General features: G+C 62.4%; 1 protein-coding gene and 1 long non-coding RNA gene across 7 annotated transcripts in view; both read left to right on the plus strand.

Annotated features, from left to right (window-relative positions):
* Positions 1–22248, plus strand: part of BCR (BCR activator of RhoGEF and GTPase) — a 96566-nt gene that overhangs the window by 24704 nt on the left and 49614 nt on the right. For 4 of the 6 annotated variants that reach the window (XM_081542102.1, XM_081542103.1, XM_081542105.1 and 1 more), the window contains one exon: positions 19725–19891. In XM_081542102.1, coding sequence (XP_081398228.1) covers positions 19725–19891 — 167 coding nt within the window. Of the gene's footprint in view, positions 1–17990; positions 18261–19724; positions 19892–22248 lie in introns of all 6 variants that reach the window. The other 2 variants (XM_081542106.1, XM_081542107.1) reach the window with 1 other exon arrangement.
* On the plus strand, positions 907–9662 carry LOC145526468 (uncharacterized). Its single transcript, XR_014068915.1, has 2 exons — positions 907–8153; positions 8308–9662. It is a non-coding gene; the product is annotated as an uncharacterized LOC145526468 (long non-coding RNA).

The following is a 22248-nucleotide window of genomic DNA, read 5'->3' on the forward strand; positions in this document are numbered from 1 at the left end:
CCCGAGCCCCTGGAGCTGGCAAGTTGAGTTGCAAAAGCGGGGTTCACGCCGGCAGGTCTGCCCAGCTGAGGCCAGTTCCTGGAGAGCCTCACGAGTCCAAAGCCACACCCTGAGCTGGACCAGTTTCAGAGGCCCTGGGACTGAACTCAGAGCGGGCCGGGACGGGCAGTGATACCTGGTATTTGACACCAGAATTTGAGGTGTGTTCCACGTGAGCAGAAGTCAGGGCTGAGGTCTTGTCTGCATTCGGGAAAGCATTCTGTGCCCCCCAAGTCCCGAGAAGCCCAGGAGCTCGCCCTCCTGGAGCCACACATTCAGAGTAGCAAGCGTGATGCCCTGTTCCCAGCGCCCGACACCCCTGCCCCCGGGGTCCCTGCGGAAGACAGAGGCAGCAGACAAGCCGGCCGGCCGGCTTCCCATCTCCCATCCCCACCGGTGAAGTGGGGATAATGACACCCCGCAAGCTCACCCTGGGTGTGACTAGCAGGCCGCGGGGCCCCCCCTGCCGGAGCAGGAAGCATTCAGAAGCACAGGCATCATTTCTCGTAATTATCAGACGCCTCAGCTGTTCACGTGGTCCAGCCCACGAGGGCTGCCGGCTCCGTGTCCCCGAGGTCCACACCACATCCCCCTCCTACCAAGCTTGCCTGGGACCCTCGGTGCCGCCCTCTGCATCCACGCCAGGCTGCAGACTCTGCTCTGGGAGACGGGGTGGGGGCCCCTCGCTGGGGGGTGGGGGACAGGGGGCGGTGCTGGGAAGCATCTTCCCCGTGTTGGGGGCTGGGGTCATGGGGCCGCAGGCCCGTGGCACCTGTCAGGCCTCTGTGAGTCATGGGGGGACCCTGGCCTGGCGATCCCATCCCTCCGGTCCACCCTGAAAGCTGAACACACCGCCCCCGCATCTCAGAGCCACCCACCAGGAAGGCGTGGCCCCACACACACACACTGTCCCAGACCTGAGAGGGGCTTCCCTACCCCCTGGGGCTCAGGGTCTCAAAAGCAGCTGAGGAACCAGGCAGGAAACAAGCCACGAGGATCTGGTCCAAAGGCCACGGGAGGACTGGCCTCAGCTCTTGACCTGAAACTTGAAACCTTCGATGTGGGAATTACCGCCTCTGGTGATAATCCCAGTTGTCATCACCAGCACCAGCCTGCCCCGGTCCTGCGGCTCAGTCCCCAGTCTAGCTGGGCGCTGGTCCTGCTTCTGCAACCCGCCTGGCCATACCCAGGACGGGCACAGCTGCCAGACCCCGACTCGGGCGGGGGGGGGGGGCCCACCTGCAGGCCAGCCTGGAGAGCACGTCCCCACGGGGGTCTGGGGTGTCAGTTCTGAGCGCCTTTGGGGAAAGGGAAGTCCTCCAGAGAGACTCCATCTGTGGACACGGGCAGCGTGGACCCCCATGCCACAGGAGGCCCCGGGCCCACCAGGAGGAGGTCCTTCTCTCAGGAATCGGGGATACGGCAACCGAAAGTGCTCCCAGGGTGGCCGGACCCCAGCGCCCCGCGTGGCAGAATCCCAGCCCGACTCATCCAGATCACGCACGCCGCAGGCTCACAGTCCCCGGGGTCCTGTTTTAAAGCCACAGGATCTGGGCTCGGACTTGCCGGACAGGCCTGGACAAGACAAGCCCGATTCCTGGGCCTCAGGTCGCCGACCCCGAGGTCTCTGTCCCTCCCTCCCGGGCACCGCCAACCCCCTGCCGGGAGTGGGGGTGGAGACCACTCGGGTCGCCCACCCGCACAGTGGCCTGGCACCCGCCACAGGCCTCCGTGTGTCAGGCCGTTTCCAGCCACTTTCTCCGGGAAGGAACCCGACCACATCCCCCAGGGCCCTGCCAGCAAAAAGACCCTTCCCACGTTACACGCTTTCTAAAGCATCTGAGGCCCAGAGTCAACCCCAGCCGTCTCTGGGTCTCACCTCACTCCAGCCCGAGACGCACCTGCTGCCGGCTGGGACCAGGACACGTCACCCAGGGCGGTCCGACGAGGGAGCGGCCCGATCCGAACGGCTGGACTCGGGCCAGCAGGTCCCCCCCGGCCTCCTCAGAGAGGCCGCGTGCACAGTGCAGACGGGCAGCCCCCAGCCTGCTAGCTGCCCGGCCACGGTGGGTCCTGGGGGAGGAGACGGCTGAGCCCTGAGCCACGTGGAGCCGGACCGCGGGCCTCGAGGATCTCGTGTGATGGGACCAGGCTTTCTCGGAGGGGTGCGGGTTAGAACCTGGCCGGCACCTGGGCTGGCCAGCGTCCAGCAGTGTCACAGGAGAGGTCTCAGAGCCGGGTGATGTGCCAGCCTCCCACCACTGCCCCCTTCCATCCTAGGGAGTCAGCTCCCGCAGGACCACCCCTCAGCCTTGACGGGGGAGGCACTCTGAGATGCCCCTCCCTGAAAAATCCGACACCCACCCCCCTCCCACCCGATAGGAGGCCCTCCCCTGGGTTTTCTCCCACCCCCTGTGCCTAAGAGCCCCCTGGCCTTCCACCTGCTTCCCAACCTGCATCCACATGCCAGAACCCTCGTCCGAGTCCTGTCTCTCCTGTGGCCACTGACCGGTGGGACACGGGCCTCTTGTGCAGGCGCCATCTTGTGCCCCCAGCCCAGGGCTGGATCAGAAGAAGCACAGCACACCCACACGCGTGACCCCTGGCCCATGGGGGTGCCTGGACGCACGAGGTGGCAGGCTGGGTACCAGTGCCATCTGGGCATAGATCTCCCCACATCCCCGCAGTATGGCGGTGCTCTGTCCACCTGGTCGGGCGTCTCCCTTCGAGGCCGAGACAGGCCGGGACCCATCAGGTGGGCCCGCTGACCAGCCAGAAGGTCACAGAGCTGGCGGGCAGCCCCCAGCCCAGTCAGGCTCCGTCCACCCCTACGCCCGAGCCTCTCTGGCTGGCAGGTTGGCACCTGAGCGGCTGGCTTGGGGCAGAACTCAATGTGCCAGGCCCCGCCACCACCCAGCTGGGTGACCTTGGCCGTTGATCGTGCCTCGCTGGGCCCCATCGCTGGAAAGAGGACTCAGCCAGTCTGCTGGCCACAAGTCCCAAGGAGGAGGTGCTGGGCCCCGCGCTTGGCAAAGTGGCATCTGGAAGGCGCCTGCCCTGGGGCCTTGGGATCCGCAGGTGCCATCCTGGGCTGAGCCCTGGGTCCCCCGGCTCCCAGCTGCTGGAGAACGACACAGAACTAGGGGGTCACGTCACGCTGAGGTCTGGGCCAGTGGGTGGCGAGCGGGTCCCTGGGAGCGGAGGCTGGAGGAGACGGGCAGGGCAGCATGCAGGGGACGAACGGCCTTCAGACAGGCGGGGGGCGCCCCGGGGGGGCCGGGAAGACCCCAAAGACTTCCTCTCACTCCCCCCACCCAGCCCCCTCCTCCCGCCGCTCTAGCCTGGTGTCCGGCCCCCCCTCTGAAACCGGGGCAGGAACATGGGAGTGGGCGTAGGCGGGGGCATAACTCGCGAGCCCGCGTGCTCCACAAGCCCAGCTGGACGGGGCGGGTGGTCAGGGTGTCCGGGGGGGACGCAGGGCGAGTTGGATTCCAGGCCTGCTCCCACGGCCGAGGGCGGGGCGGGGCAAGCACAGTCAGCTTAGCCCCCGGGACGGACACCCCCCCACACACACACACACACACAGACCCCTCCACACCCGGCTCCCATCCAGGGTGCATGGCCCGGTCTTCGGCGGGGGCGGGCAGGGGGCAGGCGGCGAAATCAAGTCAGATACAAAGCCCCTCCTCCGCAAGGCACCTGCCCCGTGCCAGCTGTCTCGGCCGTAACTGTGGGTCCCAGTCCAGCCCTATAGATTTCTCGAGTCACCCCCAGCTGACAAACGAGAGAACCCATGCAGAGGGGAACGGTCAGTGGCTGCCGCCCACCACTGCCCCGTCCGATGGTCCCAGACACTGTCCCCCCCCCAACGGCCCCCACTGCGGAGAGGCAGAAGCCCCGTACCACGAGGGCCACGTGCCACCGAGGACCGCCATGTGCCCGGCCAGATGGGGCAGGTGGCCCTGGTATCCAGGGAAGGGCACAGGGCACGTTCCTGCCAGATTCCTGCTGTGCAGGGTGGGTGACAGCTGGCCATAGGGCTGGGGCCAGGCCACCTGGAAGGCGGGTCTGGCACGCGGGACAGCTTCTAGGATCCTCCAGCCCCAGGAATCCGCATGTTGGCAAAGATCTCCATGCCTGGGGAGCCCAAAGCCTTTCTCCCCGCCCATAAATGTGGGCAGGAATTTAACATGCAGCTGTGGCCACCCCGCTGGGAGGGCAGAATCCACAGGGGGGCCTGCGACGGGGCAGAGACGAGGCTGGCCGGGGGGCAGAGAGGTGCTCCCTGGCGTAGCGAGCCGGACACCGTCCTAGTTGTCGGGGACCTGGGGCTCCCCGAGGGCTGGCCCGCAGCTGTCAGCTGGGCAAGGCTCGGGGGCTCCTGCAGGAGGAGCCACCAGCACCCTCAGAAGGTGTGGGGGTAGCAGGCAATGCCGAGAGCACGTCCACACACAGGAGATTCCCCGGGCAGGGTGTGAACTCCCACCGCCCTTCCCCACTTGCCACGGCCACGCTTTCTGGACAGAGCGCGTGCAGGGGGCTTGTCCAGGGATCCGAAAGGCAGACGGGCCCTGAGGGCGGGGTAGGGACCTCATGACCTCAGGGACATCCTGGCAGTGACTTCTTTGTTGGGGGTGGCGGAGATGTCTGTTTTTGTTTGTTAAACTTAGACTAGTTTCTTAGAGTAGTTTCTCAGAGTATCAGCTTCACCACACTTTGAGAGGGGTCTGGAGGTTTCCTATATGCCCCAACACAGGCACAGCCGCCCCCCACCCCCAAACACATTAGCACCTTCCCCACCCGAGTGGGACGTTTGTTACCATGGATGGACAGAGTCTGGTTTCCTCTCAACGCGGCCTGCTGGGACCCCCACCCAACCCCACTCCCGGGGCTGACGAGGCCACCCAGGGGGTGACCTGACCTAGCAAGGGCACAGCGCTTGGACTCTTGAAATGGTCCCGCCTTCGCAGACAGCCTTCAGTGCAAGAACTGTCCCAGGGCCTCCCTGGTGGTGCAGCGGTAAAGGATCCACCTGCCGATGCAGGCGACGGGTTTGATCCCTGATCCAGGACGATCCCGCAGGCCCCGGAGCAGCTAAGCCCGGGAACCACAACCGCTGAGCACACTTGCTGCAGCTGCTGAAGCCTGCCTGTGCTGGAGCCCCTGCTCTGCAACGGGGAAGCCACTGCAATTAGAAGCCCATGCCCAGCGACTAGAGAGTAGTCCCCGCTTGGTGCAACCAAGAGAGGGCCCGTGTGCGGCAGTGAAGACCCAGTGCAGCCAAAAATAAAATCATTTTAAAAATAAAAACCATCCCAGAGACCAAACCTCCAATAACTCAGGACCTTGGACATTCTCAAGGGGCTCCGTGCTCCTGGGATTTGACCAGCCAATGATCTGGGGGCGTCTAGCAGAGAGCAAGACGCTGAATCAGAAGGGGGAGAGGTTTTCTTCTGGTGGTGCTGACGAGGCCAACGCTGATGACGAGGCAACCGAAAACCCAGCACTGAAGATGCACTTGAAAGCGGCTTCTCCTTGGCGGAGCCTCCCCGGATGGGAATGTGTCCCGCTCCCCTGACAGCTCGTCCATGTTTAACCAAGTTTGCAGTCAAGATGTGCTTCCTTCTGGCACCTGGGCAGCTCGGATGCTTGCTTGCGCCCCGTCCCCTCTGCGAGGCGGGATCCCAGGGCGGCATGCCCCCAGTGGCTCCCTCCCCGCCTCCACCTGAAGACAGGGCCCATTGCTTTGCTGGGCGGGCACACAGTAGGTGCAGCTCGTGGTGGACGCCGGCAGAGAGGCACCTTCAGTCCCAAGTCCGCACGCACGCTGTCCAAAGCCGCACCTCCAGTGTTCCTGCCAGACCCTGCTCTCCGCCCCTTCAGGCACTCAGCGTGTTCAGGCAGCTCCAGGTCCGCGTGGTTTTTGACTTCGAGGGGACTTTTCCAAGCTCAGGGTGAAGGTGTGTACACAGCAGGCAGCTCCTTGCTCAGAATATCCTGTCGCGGAAGCACATACAGGGCCGCCTCCAGGTCACCACCTGCCAGCCCTGCGCCTGGTCTAACGTCACTTCCGCCCAGACCTGGGTCTCCGGACTCGCTGTTTCTGGCCCCTTTCAGGTGGAAATGAGGGGGCTGGCATTTTCATGGTAAAGCTAACTCAAAAATAAAACTGCGGCTCTGCATGTAGAGCCATTATTTTGGGGCCTCTCCACCTCTGCTTTTTATCCTGAACAGAGTATGGGGGGGCAGCTACCTTGTTTCTGTAAAGAGCCGGCTGTTAAACATTTTCAGCTCTGCAAGCCAGGCGGTATCTGTTGCAGCTACTCAGCCTCACCATCACAGATTGAAAGCAGCTGTCCGTCCTGCAGAGAGTGCCGTGTTCCAATAAAACTTTATTTACAAAAAGCAAGCTGTGGGCCGGATCGGGCTGTCGCTTGCTGACCCTGGCCCCAATAACCAGGAGAGGCCCCCACCACCTTCCTCTCCTCAGTTTCATAACCTGGATGTTCCTTGGCATCACCATAGACCGAAGAATTTGTCACACAGCTTGGTCATCTCTTGTGTCATCTCTGCCAAGAAAGCATTGACAGAGGCGACACGCCATAAGACAAAAAGATTGTGTCAGCTGCCTTCACGTGCACACATACTCTTTTAACAGAAGAATGACTTTGGGTCCTGTGGGAAGAACATTTTCTAAAGGGAAAATTCACGTCAGTCGTGGCCGCAGAAAGCCCGATCCAGGATCTTGATTCATACGTAACGAGAGATTGTGCTGGAAAACAGCACACAGGACACTTGAAGGAAGTGAATCATGGAGCCTGAGGAGGAGGTTTGCAGGGTTTCTCAGGAGACGCCCCACCCTGCCCCGCCCGGGTCCCAAAGAAGGAGAGCAGGATGTGGGCCAGGGAGCCTGCCAGCCTGGGTGGAGGCGGTGTTCGTGTTGGTTTCACTTGCCTGTTTCCAAAGGGATCTGAGGCAGCCATCAGAACTGAAGCGGCATGAGCTCAGACCGTGGGGGGAAAACGTGAAGGCCCAAGGAGGGTGTGAGGTCCTCGGGGTGCACCAGCCATGCCAGCGGGCCCCCAAGCTTCCTGGTGGCAGAGCCCGGGAAGGTGGACGCGCCCCGGACGCCTGCTGCCGTCGCGAGGGGCAGCTGGGGTGCAGGACGACGGGGCAGCCTGCGTGAGGCTTGGGTTCTCCCCGCATCCTCCGATTTGCTGGAGCAGGCAACCGTGGAGGCTAGAAATGAGGACCCTGGGTCGCCCTGGCCTCCTCGCAGACCCCCAGGGATGCCCCCCAAATGAAAGCCCTGATCAGCCACCAGCACAGACGGGGCAGGAAGGTGCTCAGACCACGCCCTCTGAGTTCCGGGCGAGACCTGGGAGCCTGGGCCCTGGAATCTGACCTTTGACCTGGCGGTCTTGGCTTTGGCCGCGCCCACGCCCTGCCCCTGGCCTGCCAGCCAGCTGCTGGCCTGGTCAGAGGAACAAGATGGGAGGTCAATCGAGTGAGTAGGCCCTGGAGGTGCACATAGAAGAAGCCCCCAAGTAACACATGCCTGCGTTGCTCTGGGCTCCCAGGCCGCCTTTGCTCCAGGCCCCTCACGGTCGTGCATCCCCCTGTGTGGACGTGGAAGGAGGGGCCTGAGACTCAGGAAAGGCACAGCCCCAAACTGCTTTCCCTCACTGCTTCACACGCATCTCGGGGGAACTGACCTCGGGCCCACTGTAGGCAGCCTGGGGCACACCCTCTCCGTGGTGGCAGCCGGGCCGGCCAGCCCCCTGATGCCAGGTCTCTGAGGCTGTCCCCACGCCCGGATGCCCAGAAGACCAGCGAGGGCCCCACCCTGGGCTCATCAGGGGCTGCTCTGGCAGGGACACCCTCCCGCCCCGATGAGTGAAAGGGTCATCACCGGGCGGACGCAGCACCACGGCAGGTGGGCAGGTGGGCTCCCCTCGCAGCCTCTGCCCTCCCCGCCGCTCACACGGAGGCTCACAGTCAGGGACGCCTGATCCTCCCAGAGCCGGAGGTGAAGCTGAGCCCGGGAAGAGCAGTGTCCACTCTGTGGGCTCCCGGCCACCGCCCTCAGAGTCTCCCGAGAGCCCTGAGGACAGGTAACCACGTCAGCAGGGCTGATGCCCCCTCGGAGGCAGCCCTCTGGGTAGGAATGTCCTGGGGACCCTGGGAGGGGGGAGGCCTAGTGAAGGAGTGACCGTGCGAGGCAGCCGGTGCCAGGGACCCGCACCCACGCGTCTTCCTGTTGTGCAGGCAGTGCCCGAGCGGCCCGTGCAGGCAGCAGACTTCCTCTGGACCACGTGGGCAAGAGAGATAAACCGGCCTTCCAGGCCAGCGGCCAAGATAAGGGCACTCAGCCACTGGCTCTGGGCTGAGTGGGGCTGGGCGCCAGGGCCTCTGCCCGTGGGAAAGGCAGGGCCAGGCCCCGCTCCGGGACTGTGGAGGAAGAGGAGGTGAGCGCTGGACGGCTGCTGCAGGCAAGGGTCTGGCGGGGCCTGCAGACTCAGTGGGGTCTCACGGCAGGGCCGTGGCTCCTGGCCGGGTGCCCAGGCGAGTGAGGAGGGGCCCTGCCGACTGGTGACTGCCCCCTCCCCACCCCCAGACCACGGCCCTGTGCCCGGCGCCACCCTGTCCTGCACGTGCCGTCCTCTGCAGTCTCCCCGGGGGCTCTGCGGGCCGGTTCCCCGTGGCCAGGTCCGAGATGCCAGCGGTGGGGACGCAGTGTCCTCTCGGTCCTTCCTCCTGTGTCCGAGCCATCGGCCAGTTCCTGTCGTGTGTCCGTGTCACTTCTCTCTGAAGCCAGGCCCTGTACCTGTTCCCCCAGAGTGACCGTCACAAGCCTCTACCGGCTGTAGTCCAGCTCCTTGCCCAGACGTGCTGCCAGCGTCACCTGCCTCCCGGGCCCACCCTCACGACCTCCGTGGCCCCCGGCTCCCCCAGGAAGACTGCTGCTCCCTGCCATGTTCCAGCATGTCACCCTCCCCGAGTGTGGGGCCCCCAGAGGCTCCGACCCCTCCTTCCGTGGGGGCGTCCCTGCTGGTTCCTCTGTCCTACCTGGCCCTCGCCCCCAGAAAGCCCTCTGGTCTCCTTGGGCAGCCCTCTCTCTGCTGGCTCTGTGGCACCTCTTCCAGGCCAGAGGCCGTGTCTGGTCAGCTTCCTGTGGGCGCCGAAACAAAACGACCACAGGCTGTGGCTCAGACGACAGGTGTGAATCGTCTCCACTTCTGGAACGGAGGTGGGGCAGGGCCAGGCCCTCCAGAGGCTCCGAGAAAGTCCTTCCTCTCTGCGTCCGGCTCCGGGTGGCCTTGTGCACCCCTTGGCTTGTGGCCTCACCCTTCCAGTCTCAGACCCTGTCTTCACGTGGCCTCCTCCTCCTCTGTCCTTCCCAGGGGAACCGGCATCTGCTCCCTTAACCCATGGTTACTTCCCTGGGGGAGACCTTCTCTGCTGCCCGCCTGGGGGTCCGGCTGCCCCTCGTCGGTGGCCTCGCCACACGATTCCTGGGGTTCTGCGGCTCTTGGGTCCGGGGCTGGGCGACCCTGCCATCCCACATCCAGCACTGTACCGGCCCGAGGGAGGGGATGCTCATTAAAATCAGTTTGTTTGGAGCCAGACTGCGCCGTGGTCACAGAATCGGGCTGTGCAGAGTCCGGGTCATGTTGGCCCGGCCGAGGGCTGCGGCTGCTCCCAGCTGGTCCTGCAGCCTCCGTCCGGGCCCGAAGCATCAGTGACCTTCCCCCCACCCCCAGCTCCCGGGGATCTGGGAGCCAATGGCACAGGTGGGTGGGTCCCTGGAGACAGAGGAAAGTCCTCTGATGACGTTGTGGGTGCTGGTCAGGACTTTGGTGCTGGAAGGCCAGCCAAGTTGACCTGATAATTTGGTCCCCACCCAGCTGGGTGGGACGGGCTGTTGTGTCTGTCTGCAGGGTCTCGCCCCCAAGAGCTCAGAGTGGCCCAGGGCACCTGGGGCGCCTGGAGTTGGGGGCAAGCTCAGGCCCCTCCCGACTGCATTTTCTGGCCTGGGGGCAGTACTCAGCCAGCCTGGGGGCCTTCTCTGCCCGGCCGGGACTTGCCAGGCTGGCCTGGGGGTGTCATAGTCCGGGCGGCTGCCTGAGGGCTGGGAGGCCTTGCTCCTGGGGTGCCCTCTCTGCCCTTCCTCCTCCCACAGAACCCCACCGGGCTGCGGGGGCCGTCTCTCTGGAAAAGGATGTTGACCCACATGGTGTGGTTGCAGGAGGGGACAGCTGCCAGCCTGCCGCTGGAAGAAGACAGATCAGAAGAACCACCCCTCTGTGTCAGAAAGCACGGCCCCGGCTCTCTGCCCCTGGCGGCCGGGGGCCCGGTGCCAGGCCGTCCTGACGTCTGTCCGGAACGATGCTCCAGCTCGTCAGGAAACAGCTGGATTATGTTCCCAAGTTCCCGGTTTAAGAGACAAAAACACTTTTTCCGTTTTGTACAGTGGAGATGTGATTATATAACAGAAAAGGAAACATTTTCACGTTAACATCTCAGGGGCATTTAGTTCGCTCACAGTGTTGGGGGGTCAGGCTACCTCCTGGTGTTTGGGGGCTGCCTTCCCTGGTGGCTCAGCTGGTAAAGAATCCACCTGCAATGCGGGAGACCTGGGTTTGATCCCTGGAGAAGGGAAAGGCTACCCACTCCAGTATTCTTGGGCTTCCCTGGTGGCTCAACGGGTAAAAAATCCGCCTGCGATGTGGGAGACCTGGATTCAGTCCCTGGGTTGGGAAGATCCCTTGGAGAAGGGAAAGGCTACCCGCTCCAGCATTGTGGCCTGGAGAATTCCAGGGACTGTATAGTCCATGGGGTTGCAAAGAGTCAGATACGACTGAGTGACTTTCACTTCACTTCCTGCCATGAACGTTGGGAGATTCATCCACACTGTAGCCTTCCTAAGCCAGTAATCCTCCCTTCCATGGATAGACCACTTTGGTAAGAGTCAGATACGACTGAGTGACTTTCACTTCACTTCCTGCCATGAACGTTGGGAGATTCATCCACACTGTAGCCTTCCTAAGCCAGTAATCCTCCCTTCCATGGATAGACCACTTTGGTAAGAGTCAGATACGACTGAGTGACTTTCACTTCACTTCCTGCCATGAACGTTGGGAGATTCATCCACACTGTAGCCTTCCTAAGCCAGTAATCCTCCCTTCCATGGATAGACCACTTTGGTAAGAGTCAGATACGACTGAGTGACTTTCACTTCACTTCCTGCCATGAACGTTGGGAGATTCATCCACACTGTAGCCTTCCTAAGCCAGTAATCCTCCCTTCCATGGATAGACCACTTTGGTATGTCTGTGTATTTATCAGTTTGTCAGGTTTTTTGTTTTTTTCAATTTTACTAGAGTATAATTGACTTAAAGTGAAGGTGGCAGACGGTAAAGAATCTGCCTGCGATGTGGGAAAACCTGGGTCTGATCCCTGGGTCGGGAAGATCCCCAGAGAAGGAAATAACAACCCCGTCCAGAATTCTTGCCTGGAGAATCCCATGGACAGAGGAGCCTGGCGGACCACAGTCCATGGGGTCGGAAAGAGTCGAACGTGACTGAGCGACTGACACTTTGACGTGGTTGATTTACAATGTTGTGTTAGTTTCAGGGGTGCTGCAAAGTGGATTCAGTCAAGCATGTGCATGCGTTTACTCTGTTGTATAATTCAGCGTACTCTTTGTTTCGGCGGTGCGGGTCTTGGTTGCTGTGTGTGAGCCTTTCTCTAGCTGGGGCGCGTCGGGCTCATCTCTGGTGTGCAGCCTTCTCCTTGCGGTAGCTTCTCGTTGCAGAGCAAGGGGCTTCAGTAGTTGCTGTGCTTGGCCTTAGCAGTTGGGCGCACAGGCTTAGGGGCTCTGAGGCATGCGGGCCCTTCCTGGATCGGGAATCAAACCCGCGTCTCCTGCATTGGGAGGTGGATTCTTTACCACTCGGGAAGTCCCTGTTGACTCTTTTTTTTAGGTTCTTTTCTCGTGCAGTTTATCCTAGAATATTGAGGAGAGTTCCTTGTGCTATACAGTAGGTCTTGGTTATCTGTCTTACACGTGGTAGAGTGTGTGTGTGTGGGTGTGTGGGTGTGTGTGAGTGTGTGTGTGTTCATCCCAGGCGTCTGATTTGTCCTTCCTGACCCATTCATCACTTGAGAGATGCCTGTTCTGGTTGTTCTGGAAATGTTGCGAAAGAACATTTGAACATTCTGTTATAAGTTTTGGTTTGAACACCTGTTTTCATCTGAGTTACACATACCTAGGACGGGAGTTGCTGAGTCACATGGTTATCAGTTTGGCTTTTGAAACATGCCTTTGCTTTGAAGTGTGTTTGTAAGTTGGCTGAATTGGGCAACTCACGCAGACGGACCCGAGCGCAGTTCCTCTCTCGGGGACTCTGTCCCTGTCTGGAAAACAGGCGTCTGGAAGTTCCTGCCTCCTAAGGGGACGGAGGGAGGGGCGGGGATTCAAGGAGCTGATGTGAGTGAGTGGCCAGTCCTGTGCTTGGCCCAGAGGCAGTGCGGGCCAAAGGTCAGCGGCAATTTTGTAAAAATACCCACTTGTTACATCAAAGATGTGAGAGTTTTCCACTGTTTGGGAAACTTACTTTCCTGAGCACCACGGGCATTCCCTGACTCTACTCCAGGTGCTGCTGCATATACAGGAGCCGGCCTGGACCCCGAGCCCCAGGACCAGTGACCCGCCTCCAGCGTGGAATCTGCTCTCAGCACATGGGGCAACGGGTTGTTGCTGCTGCTGAGTCAGTCGTGTCCGACTCTCTGCAACCCCATGGGCTGTAGCCCTCTAGGCTCCTCTGTCCGTGGGATTTCCCAGGCAAGAACACTGGAGTGGGGTGCCATTCCGTTCTCCAGGGGAACTCCCCCACCCAGGGATCAAGCCCAAGTCTCCTGCACAGCAGGCGGGTTCTTGACCACTGAGCCCCTAGGAGGGCTCAAAGCTGAGGATGAGTGCGGGTCCAGGGCCAGCGCTGTCCTGTGGGGACTGTGGGCCCTTCAGTGAGACCTGACCACCTCCTTGGTTTTCTGAGCCTCTCTCAGAGGAGTGATCCTACCTTGAAGGCCCCCCCAGCCCCCCCAGCCAACCAGGAATACGAGCGGCTGGCCATAAGAGTGCTCAGCCCAGCACCGCCAGCGCTGCGCTGGGGCCCAGGGCCAGGACATCGGGGTGTGGGGCTGGGAGGGGGGTCGGAAGCCCGCAGGGGCGTGGTGGGGTGGGGGGACACTGTGGTCCTCTGAGCGGAGCCGGAAGGAAGCGCTGTTTGATGTGCTTTTACCTTTGTGAGCACACAAGTCCCGGCTGGAGACCACCTGCGGCTGGGGTCTTCCTGCCCCAGCCCCTGCCCTGCTCCGTCTTCCTGACCGCGGGGCGTGTCTGTCCGCTGGCTGCTCCCAGACTCTCTCCCTCCCTGGTGCGTTCTGGGTGGGGAGAGCATAACCTTTGCTCCCCCCGAGGGCCGCCAACCGCTGGCTCGCCCCGGGGGCTTGTTGGCCTGAGGGCGGGACCTGGGCTGGGATCCTGGCAGCCAGGCAACCCAGGCAGGAGCTGGGGACGCTCCAGGCACGTCGGATCCAGGAGGCCCCCTCCCACCCTGCTCGTCCGCCCCAGGACACGAACGGCCACTGGTCCGAGCTCCGTTTCCCAGGGGCCTGGGCAGAGGCTTCAGAGGGGGTCTCGCTCGAGCTGGAAATGGGGAGGGGCGTGTCGAAGTTCCTGGTGCCCCTCAGGGGCTAAAAGATGGAGGCTGTTCCAGGGGTGGCTGGTGCTTCCCGGGCAGCTGTGGCTGGGCTGTCTCGGGCCAGGGGGCACAGCGTCCGAGGGCTGCAGGCATGTACCGGGTTCCCCGGGTGTGGTCTGCGATGGGCCAGGTCCTCCCCTCACCACAGGGGCCTGGCTGGGATCGCACCCAGCCCAGGTGGGGGATGTGCGAGGGAGCAGGGGGCATGCAAGCCCAGCGGAGACGCGTGTGGAGGGCTGTGGACGCCCTCCGAGAAGGCCCAGCCCTCCCTTCATTGTCTTTACTGCTAAACAAGCGCACAGTTTGGGGGTGTCCTGGAGCCCCAGTGCTCCTCGCCCAGGCCCCTCTCCACCACTCAGGCAGACCCCCTTGGACGTTTCGATTCTGTGCTTATTTTCTGCTTATTTCTTTTTAATTTTTATTGAAGTGTGGTCGCTTTACACTGATGCGTTTCTGCTATCTAGCGAAGTGAATCAGTTGTACATAAATGTCCACTCTTTTTTTTGCTGGCTAGAGTTCTCTGTGCTATCGAGTAGGTCCTGGTTGGTTTTGTGTTTTAGAGACAGTGGTGTGTATATGTCAGTCCCAGTCTCCCAGTCTGTCCTGCCACCCCCCACCCGTCCCGCCTTGGTGACCATAAGTTTGTTCTGTAAACGTCTGTAACTCTGTTTCTGCTTTGCCGATAACTTTATCTGTGCCCTTTTTCTAGATTCCATGTATAAGCAGTAGTCTACTTGTTTCTCTCTTTCTGACAGACTTTACCCCCTGTTCCGTGCTTATTTTGGCTGTGATTGCCGAGGGGCTGCTAGAGATGAAGCCCCCTCGTCTGCTCCCCCAACATTGCCAGTGGTGGGAGGACCCTTAGGAAGGTGTGTGTCTGTGTGAGTGCTCAGTCGTGTCTGACCCTGCGACCCCGTGGACTGCATGTAGCCCAGCAGACTCCTCTGTCCATGGAATTTTCACGGCCAGAACACTGGAGTGGGTCGCCATTTCCTCCTCCAGGGGATCTTCCCCACTCGGGGCGTGAACCCGTGTCTCTTGTGTCTCCTGCATTGGCAGGAGGGAAGCCCAGGAGTGTGTGTATGTACGGTTAAGTATGCAGAGGGTGATGTGGGCCATTTTACTCCTTGGACATGTCCAGTGTGGTGGCACGAGGCACATTCTCATCGCTGTGCAGCCATCGCTACCACCCAGCTTCAGGAGTCTGTTCTTCTTCTTGAACCACATTCTGCCCCGTTAAACTGTCGCTCCGCTCGCTTCTACCTGCCACCCTGGTAACCCCCGTTCCTTGTTGTGTGTATATGAGTTTGACTGTTTAGGGATGTCATATAGTGAGCACCGAAGAACTGATGCTTTTGAACTGTGGTGTTGGAGAAGACTCTTGGGAGTCCCTTGGACTGCAAGGAGATCCAACCAGTCCATCCTAAAGGAGATCAGTCCTGAATGTTCATTGGAAGGACTGATGGGCACCTGATATTATGGGCACCTGATGAGAAGAGCCGACTCATTGGAAAAGACCCTGATGCTGGGAAAGATTGAAGGTGGAAGGAGAAGGGGACGACAGAGGATGAGATGGTTGGAGGGCATCACCGACTCAGTGGACATGAGTTTGAGCAAGCTCCGGGAGATGGTGAAGGACAGGGCAGCCTGGCATGCTGCAGGCTCCGTCAGTTCAGTCGCTCAGTCAAGCCCGACTCGGCGACCCCGTGGACTGCAGCCGTGAAATTAAAAGACGCTGCAGTTCATGGGGTCGCCAAGAGTCGGACACGACTGAGCGACTGAAGGACAGCAGCACACGGTGCGATCAGAGGTAAACCTGCCTTTTTGGGACCGGCCGGGTCGCTCAGCCCCCCGTGCTCACGGGTCGCCCAGGCACGTCGCTGCCGCTGTTGCACCGTCCTTCCTTTCTGAGGCTGAGCACGAGTCCGCTTTGAATCCTGCATCGGTCATCCCTCAGCGGGCAGGTGCATGGGTCCACTGTTTGGCTGCTCTGAACACGGGCGTGCAGATACCTGGGCGGGACCCTCCTTTGAATTCTTTTGAGTCCATACCCGGAAGTGGGGTTGCTGGATCCTGTAGGTTCCGTGTTTGATGTTTTGAAGGACTTTTTTTTTTTTTTTTAAGGTGTAAGAAGGGGATGTGACCTTGGCACCCCCCACCCCCCAGACTTACTCCTTTGCTTTTTTGTTGGGGTGGGAGGGAGGCGGCCTTTTCTCCAGGCGTCAGAGGATGGATTTTGGATGCGCAGAGTGCTGGGCAGAGTGCTGGGCTGACTTGCCTGCAGAGGAGGTATCAGCTTTCGCCATGTAAGTGCTTTTCCACACTCAGCCCCGCTCCGCCCCTCCTCCTCCCCCCTCCTCCCCTCCCCACTGAGCTGTTCGGCTGAGCCTCCTTCTCTCTTCCCTGGTGGTTCAGTGGTAAAGAATCCGCCTGTCAACGCAGGAGACGCCGATTCACTCGGTTTGATCCCTGGGTCAGGACGATCGCCCTGGAAGAGGAAATGACAACCCACTGCAGTTATGCCCGGAAACCCCATGAACAGAGGAGCCTGGCGGGCTGCAGTCCCTGGGATCGATCGCAAGAGTTAGACACGACTTAGCGACTCAGCAACAACATCTGCCAGAGCCTCAGAAGCCATGCGATCCCAGGCCCTGCAGGTCCACACACGCTGCTTTCCTGTGTTTGGCTTCAGCTTTGGGTCGAGCTTTGTAGGAAGTGCCCAGTCCTGCCCAAGGTGGCCAGGCCCGGAGAGGTTTTCCCACTGGGTGTCGCTGGCAGAGGCGTGGAGAGCATGCCCTGCCTCTCACTTTGCTGTGGTTCTAGGCAGACAGTGGCTTTTCTCATCCCCAAATAATGTGCCTTACGCTCAAGACGGGCTGAGGGGGACGTCGGGTGTGAAAGCCGCACAGCGAGAGGAAGGCAGGTACCCGCGTGCTGGCTGGAAGCGCGGGGGGCTTTCCTCCCGTGACACTTACATTGGGGCAGCCTGGGGCGGGGGCGGGGCGGTCACCAAAATGAGGGGCGTCAAGGCCAGATGAGCTGGGCCGCAGACCGAGCCTCGGTGAGAACACAAGGGGTGGCCGGCCGCCCAGGACCAAGGCTTAAGGGCCTTGGTTCCTTTAACCGATGTCCATTTAGGGAGGTGTGTGCAGAGTGGGGAGACGGCTGGTCGTTTAGTTCCCAGGCACCGCCTTGTGACCCCTGGCGTCTGGCTGCAGCCCTGGCCCCTCGACCGGCCTGGCCAGGCGAAGCTTCCACGTCAGCACCAACAGACAGCCCCTCTTGACACGGCCCGCAGCCCCTCACCGAGGACGTGGGTTTACACCGGGGTTTAGCCCGGATGGTGTTGTGGAACCCCCACGTGAGGGAGTCACACATGTGAATGCTTGCGGTTCTTGGGGGTGAGCCCTGGGGCCCCACGCCTGACCCCGATATCCTGAGGTTCTCACGGGGGATTCGGTGTGGACTTGGCCTGGGATGTGAGCTCAGTGCGGTCACGGGCCTGGAAATCAGGTGACGCCCTCAGGTCGTGTTCCTCCACGAAAGGAAGAATATGTTAACTTTTTACAACATGATTATTAAAAAAAAAAAAAAACAGTTGAAGGTTTCTTGGGACATGTGGACGCTGGCCATTCTGAGCTAATGGGAAGCCGGGGGCAGAAGGTGGAGCTGTCGGCGACAGTGACGTTTTAGCGCCAGGCGGGCTCTGTCCATGGTCTAGTTCGCGGGCCCCGTCTTAAGTCCACGAACCCGAGACGCGGACAGCTCGAGCGATCGCACTGCCCCGGGTGTGTTGCCGCCTGGGTGGCATCGGAGTCTGCGACCTTCCCCCTCCCCCCCGGAGGACAAGTCCTTCTTCGAGTACCTGCCCACTCCCCGGGCCAGAGGTCAAGTCCTGGGGGCCCAGGGAACCAGTCAAGTTCCCGGGGAGCAAGGCTCTGCCAGCCAGCGCCTTCCGCCTGCGCCTGGCTCCACGGGAGGCAGGTTTCCAGTAGGGGCTCCTGTGATTTAGGACAAGGAGGCCTCGTGTTTATTTTATTTAAAAAAAAAAAAAATGTGATTCCACAAAGAAGAGGAAGCCAGGATCAGACTTGTTTGGGGGTGAGGTGTGGACTTAGGGTTCTGTCTTACCAGGGTTCTGCGCTTTTCTAATACAGTGCCCCCCGCCCCCCATGTCCTCAGGAATGCTGAGTGAGAGCTGGCTGAGCCTTCCCGTCTTCTCAGGAGGAGGCAGCGCTTGCCTGTGGCCTTGGGCTGCCCCTTCAGGACGATACAGGACCCACAGTCCGGGGCTTCCCCAGCGGCCCCGTGGTTAAGACTCCGATCTCCCGGTGCAGGAGGCGTGGGTTCCATCCCCAGTCGGCGAACTAAGATCCCGCAACCTGTGTTGTGCGGCCAAAAATAAAAATAAAAAAATAAAAATGGAGAATCTGAAGTCCAGAGGCTCCAAAGGTGATAACCAGTGCAGTGATCTTGGTCCCTGAAGCCCCTCAGACGATGCGTGGATTAAGAGCTACCAGGGTGCCTCAGTGCAGCCCTCAGGGTTCTCTGCGGCTCTCACCCCAGAAGTGGCCCCTGAGGGCTGGGACCCTCCTGTGGACGCACAGGCAGAACCCAGCCTGGCCTTTGTGACTGGCCCCCGAGTGCAGACCCCAGAGCCCCAGGCCCAGCACGTGGCCAGCCTGCACAGCGCCGGGCCGGCGGGCAGCAGAGCAGGCTCTCTGCCCTGGCTGGAACCCCCCGGGGGTCCTTCACGGCCACCGGGGTCCAGGCCACCCCCCAACTCAGTCAGTACTTGCGGGGCCCGCCTGGGTCACGCTTTCAGAGCCCTCAGATGACGCTGGCGGGTAGCCAGGGCTGAGGGCCCCTGTTGGAGGACGGGTGACCTTCGGGGAGCGGTGCTGGAGGGGTGGGGTGAGGCAGGGGCGTGGCGGGGAGCGGGGACTTCGGCCTTGCAGGCGCCCACAGTGAGAGCCCGGCCACAGCTGCCTGCAGCTCGTCTCTGCGGCCACGTGGAAGGCAGTGAGGCCCGTCCTCCGCTCTAGTAGCCTCTGGAAAGCCCCTGCCGGGCGCTGGGCCCACCTGGCCAGGGCCGTCTGGGTGCTGCCAGCACGCGGAGCATTTGGGGACTGGCCGCCCCGGAGGCCACCTGGGCCATCGCCTCGGGCTGCCTGTGGTGCGTCACGGTGACGTGGCCGAGCCCCGTTGGGATGACCTCTCGGAAGTCCCGGGCGCCCTTGGGAAGGAGGAGTGGACGGGTGGCCGTGACGTGAGGCTGCAACGGGCTGGGCCCTCGTGGGCTGATGGCCCAGCCAGGGGGGAGTCCGCGTGGTAAGAACGGCTCTGGGAAGTGGGTTCAGGAGCCTGTGTGGCCTGTGATCCGTGGGGGTGGGGCAGGGGGGAGCGCTGACTGCCGTCTGGTGCCTGAAGGAAGAGGGTGTCAGCTCTGTGGCCAGGTACCCCCCTAAATGGGGGCGAGCTTGCTGTAGGATAAGCCACCCTCTGTGCTTGCAGGGACCCTTGGCCGGGGGAGGCAGGGAGGGCCACAGCCTGTTATCTGGCCTTGCACCTGGGTCAGTGGGGTCACGTTGGATCCCCCCAGATGGGGCTTAAGGACGTCCCTGGACGGCAGGACTCCAGCGTTTGGGGTCCACCCTTCAGGCCCCACTGCCCCCACCTGCGGGGATGGGAAGCCCAGCCTCGCGTTGCCTGGGGAGGGGCCCCCCCAGCCTCGTCCCCTCCTCAGCCTCCCCCCGCCCCGCCCACCTGGAGAGTCAGTTGTGAAGGTGAGGTCAGGCTGTACGAGGCCCCTGTCCCAGGCCTGCAGGGGACAGGTGGGGTGTCCCCAGCACCCCCGGGCTGATGGCCCTCAGCCCCTCCCCGCCTCTAATGCCGCCTGCTTCTCCGCACTCACAGATGCGTTGTTTGGGACGTCGCCGGGGTTCGGCTGTGCCGTGGACCGGGCGGAGGAGCCGCGCCGGCCCCAGGACGGGCTGCCCTACGTGGATGACTCGCCCGCCTCCTCGCCCCACCTGAGCAGCAAGGCCCGGGGCAGCCGGGATGCAGTGGAGCCCAGCAGAGCGGTGAGTCGAGGCGGGAGGGCGGGAGAGGGGGCCGCCGCCGATCCAGTCTCCCTGAGGCCCTCGTCTGGATCTGGGTGCACAGAGGGGCCACCTGTGGAGGGGGGCGCGGGGGTCCCGGGGTGCAGCGGGCGGGCGCGGGGGTCCTGGGGCTCTGTCTTGGGCCGGCAGGGTGCACAGCGGGTCGGGGTCCAGTCCGCACCCGGCACACCGGCCCCCCCTTTCGCCCAAGGCACTGCTGAAATGGCTAACCCGCCCCCCGGGGTCTTCCTCCGGGGGCCTCCCCGTGTTTAGTAAGTGACCCTCCCGCCGTCGCCTCCACTCTGTGATGGAGCTGAGGCCCCGAGGTCCGTGGCGAGCGGAAGCTGGCTCAGCCCCCAGGGGCCCTCCCTTGTGGGCAGTGGCTGTGGAGGTGCACGGAGTGGGCGTGCCGGCCGGGCACCCCCTTGACCTCCTGGGCCCGCCCTGCTGGGCTGAGGGCATGTGCTGTCCCCTGGGGTGGGTCGCACCCTCTGTCTTTCTGTTCCCGTTGCCCCCGATGACAGACACCTCCCTCCTCCTGCTCAGCTTGTTTCTGGGGCATCTCCACCCCGGGTTTAGCAGTGAGAGCGAGGGCTCCGCTTTCCCCCGTGGCTGGAAGCACACCTTCTCACCACATGGCCTCCCCACGGGGCCGGCGCCTTTGCTGAGGACTGCCGCTTTCCTTTGGCTTCTGTGATTTCTGGCTTCCCTGCCAGCCCAGACAGCAGAAACATCTGCCTGCAGCGCAGGAGACCCGGGTTCAGTCCCTGGGTTGGGAAGGTTCCCCTGGAGAAGGGAAATGGCAACCTGCTCCAGGATTCTTGCCTGGAGAATCCCACGGGCAGAGGAGTCTGGCGGGCTGCAGTCCATGGGGTCGCAAAAGAGTCCAGACATGATTGAGCCACTGATACTTTGGCTTTCAGCGCTGCCGGGCAGGCTTCTCGCCCTGAAACGGGGGCGGTGGGTGGGCGCCCGTGTGTAACGCATGCCTGCCTGGTGCAGCTTCTTACCCACACGGCCAGTCCCAGCGTTCCATAGAGGAAGAGACCGAGGTTCAGAGAGGCAGTGACTTGCTTGAGGCCACACCACGATGCCTCTGAAGGCTTGCCCACCCCTCCGCTGAGCCTTTCCGCCCCTGCCCTGCCCTTCCTGAGGTCTCCTCTCTCACCCTGCATTGCAGGTGTGACTTGGGACAGACGAGCATCCTAATCATGATCCTTGGACTTGGGACGGTCCTCCCTGTCTGTCTGTGGTCCCTGAGGGCTGTCTTCCCCTGACACGACCTCCCGCCCCTCCCTGGGCCCCTGCCCTCAGACCCCTAGCACGCTAGCTTGGGGTTCTGCCCCCCACCTTTTACCCCAGTGGGGGCCCACCTGCCGGGGAGCCGGTCCAGACCCCCGAGCCCTCAGATTCTTCTTGCCCTGCACACCCGGCGAGAAGGCTGCACCTGCTTCTCGGGCCTGGGGCTCCAGCCCCGAGCAGGCACCTGGCCCAGGGGCTTTCAGGAGGCACCTGGGGGCGATGGGGACGCGACCGGGTGAGGCGTGCGTGGTTTTGTTCCCGAGGCCCCGTGGGCCGGGGCTCGGGGCCCGGGAGACCGGCAGAGAGTGCCGGCTTTCTGGGTGCCCTGTCAGCCACGCAGGGACACTTCCCTCTTTCGTCTTTGATTGTGAGTCTGAGGACGCCGCGGCTGTGGCTTCCTGGCACCCACAGGAAGTGCTGTGGTCTTGCGGTCGCGGCCGCCCCATCCCCCATCCGCCAGGGGCAGGGTGCCTGCCTGTTCCCCTCGGTCCCTCCCCTCCAGGGTGGGGCTCGGCCCCCGCCACCGAGCTTGGGCCCTTTCGGGGTGGGGGGGTGGGGGGCTGTCAGGAGGGCCTTCCTGGGGACCCCATGGCGATGCGGGGGTTTGCTGGCCTCCTGGGGGTGCAGGTCAGCTCCAGGAACACATGCCCCCAGGGTGAGTAGGGGGTCCGCGGGGCCAGGCTCCCCGCGTTGCCCAGGGCACTGTGGAGAGGAGCCAGCCTCGCAGGTAGGGTGGGTCCTGGGACCCTGGGAGGCTGTCCCAGCGCGGAGCGTCAGAGAGAGGCTCCCTCCCAGTCATCCTCAGAGGGGCCGCTGGGCGTGTCTGCGTTTCCCCGGAAAGACGACTGTGCAGCACCAGCTGGGGACCCGAGTCCCGGGCGAGGGCCAGCGGACACACGTCCCTCCTCTCTGCAAGGGACAACGAGGTTACGCATCCGTCAGCCCCTGGGAGACGCTGCAGAGAGGAGCAGGCTCCCGGGGGGCTCAGACGGGGGCTGCCGGCCATTGCGTGTCAGGGGTGGGGACAAGCGTCCAGG

Source organism: Giraffa tippelskirchi, chromosome 11 (assembly GCF_054371585.1).
Source record: "Giraffa tippelskirchi isolate mGirTip1 chromosome 11, T2T-mGirTip1v1.2.pri, whole genome shotgun sequence".
Classification (NCBI taxonomy): domain Eukaryota; kingdom Metazoa; phylum Chordata; class Mammalia; order Artiodactyla; family Giraffidae; genus Giraffa; species Giraffa tippelskirchi.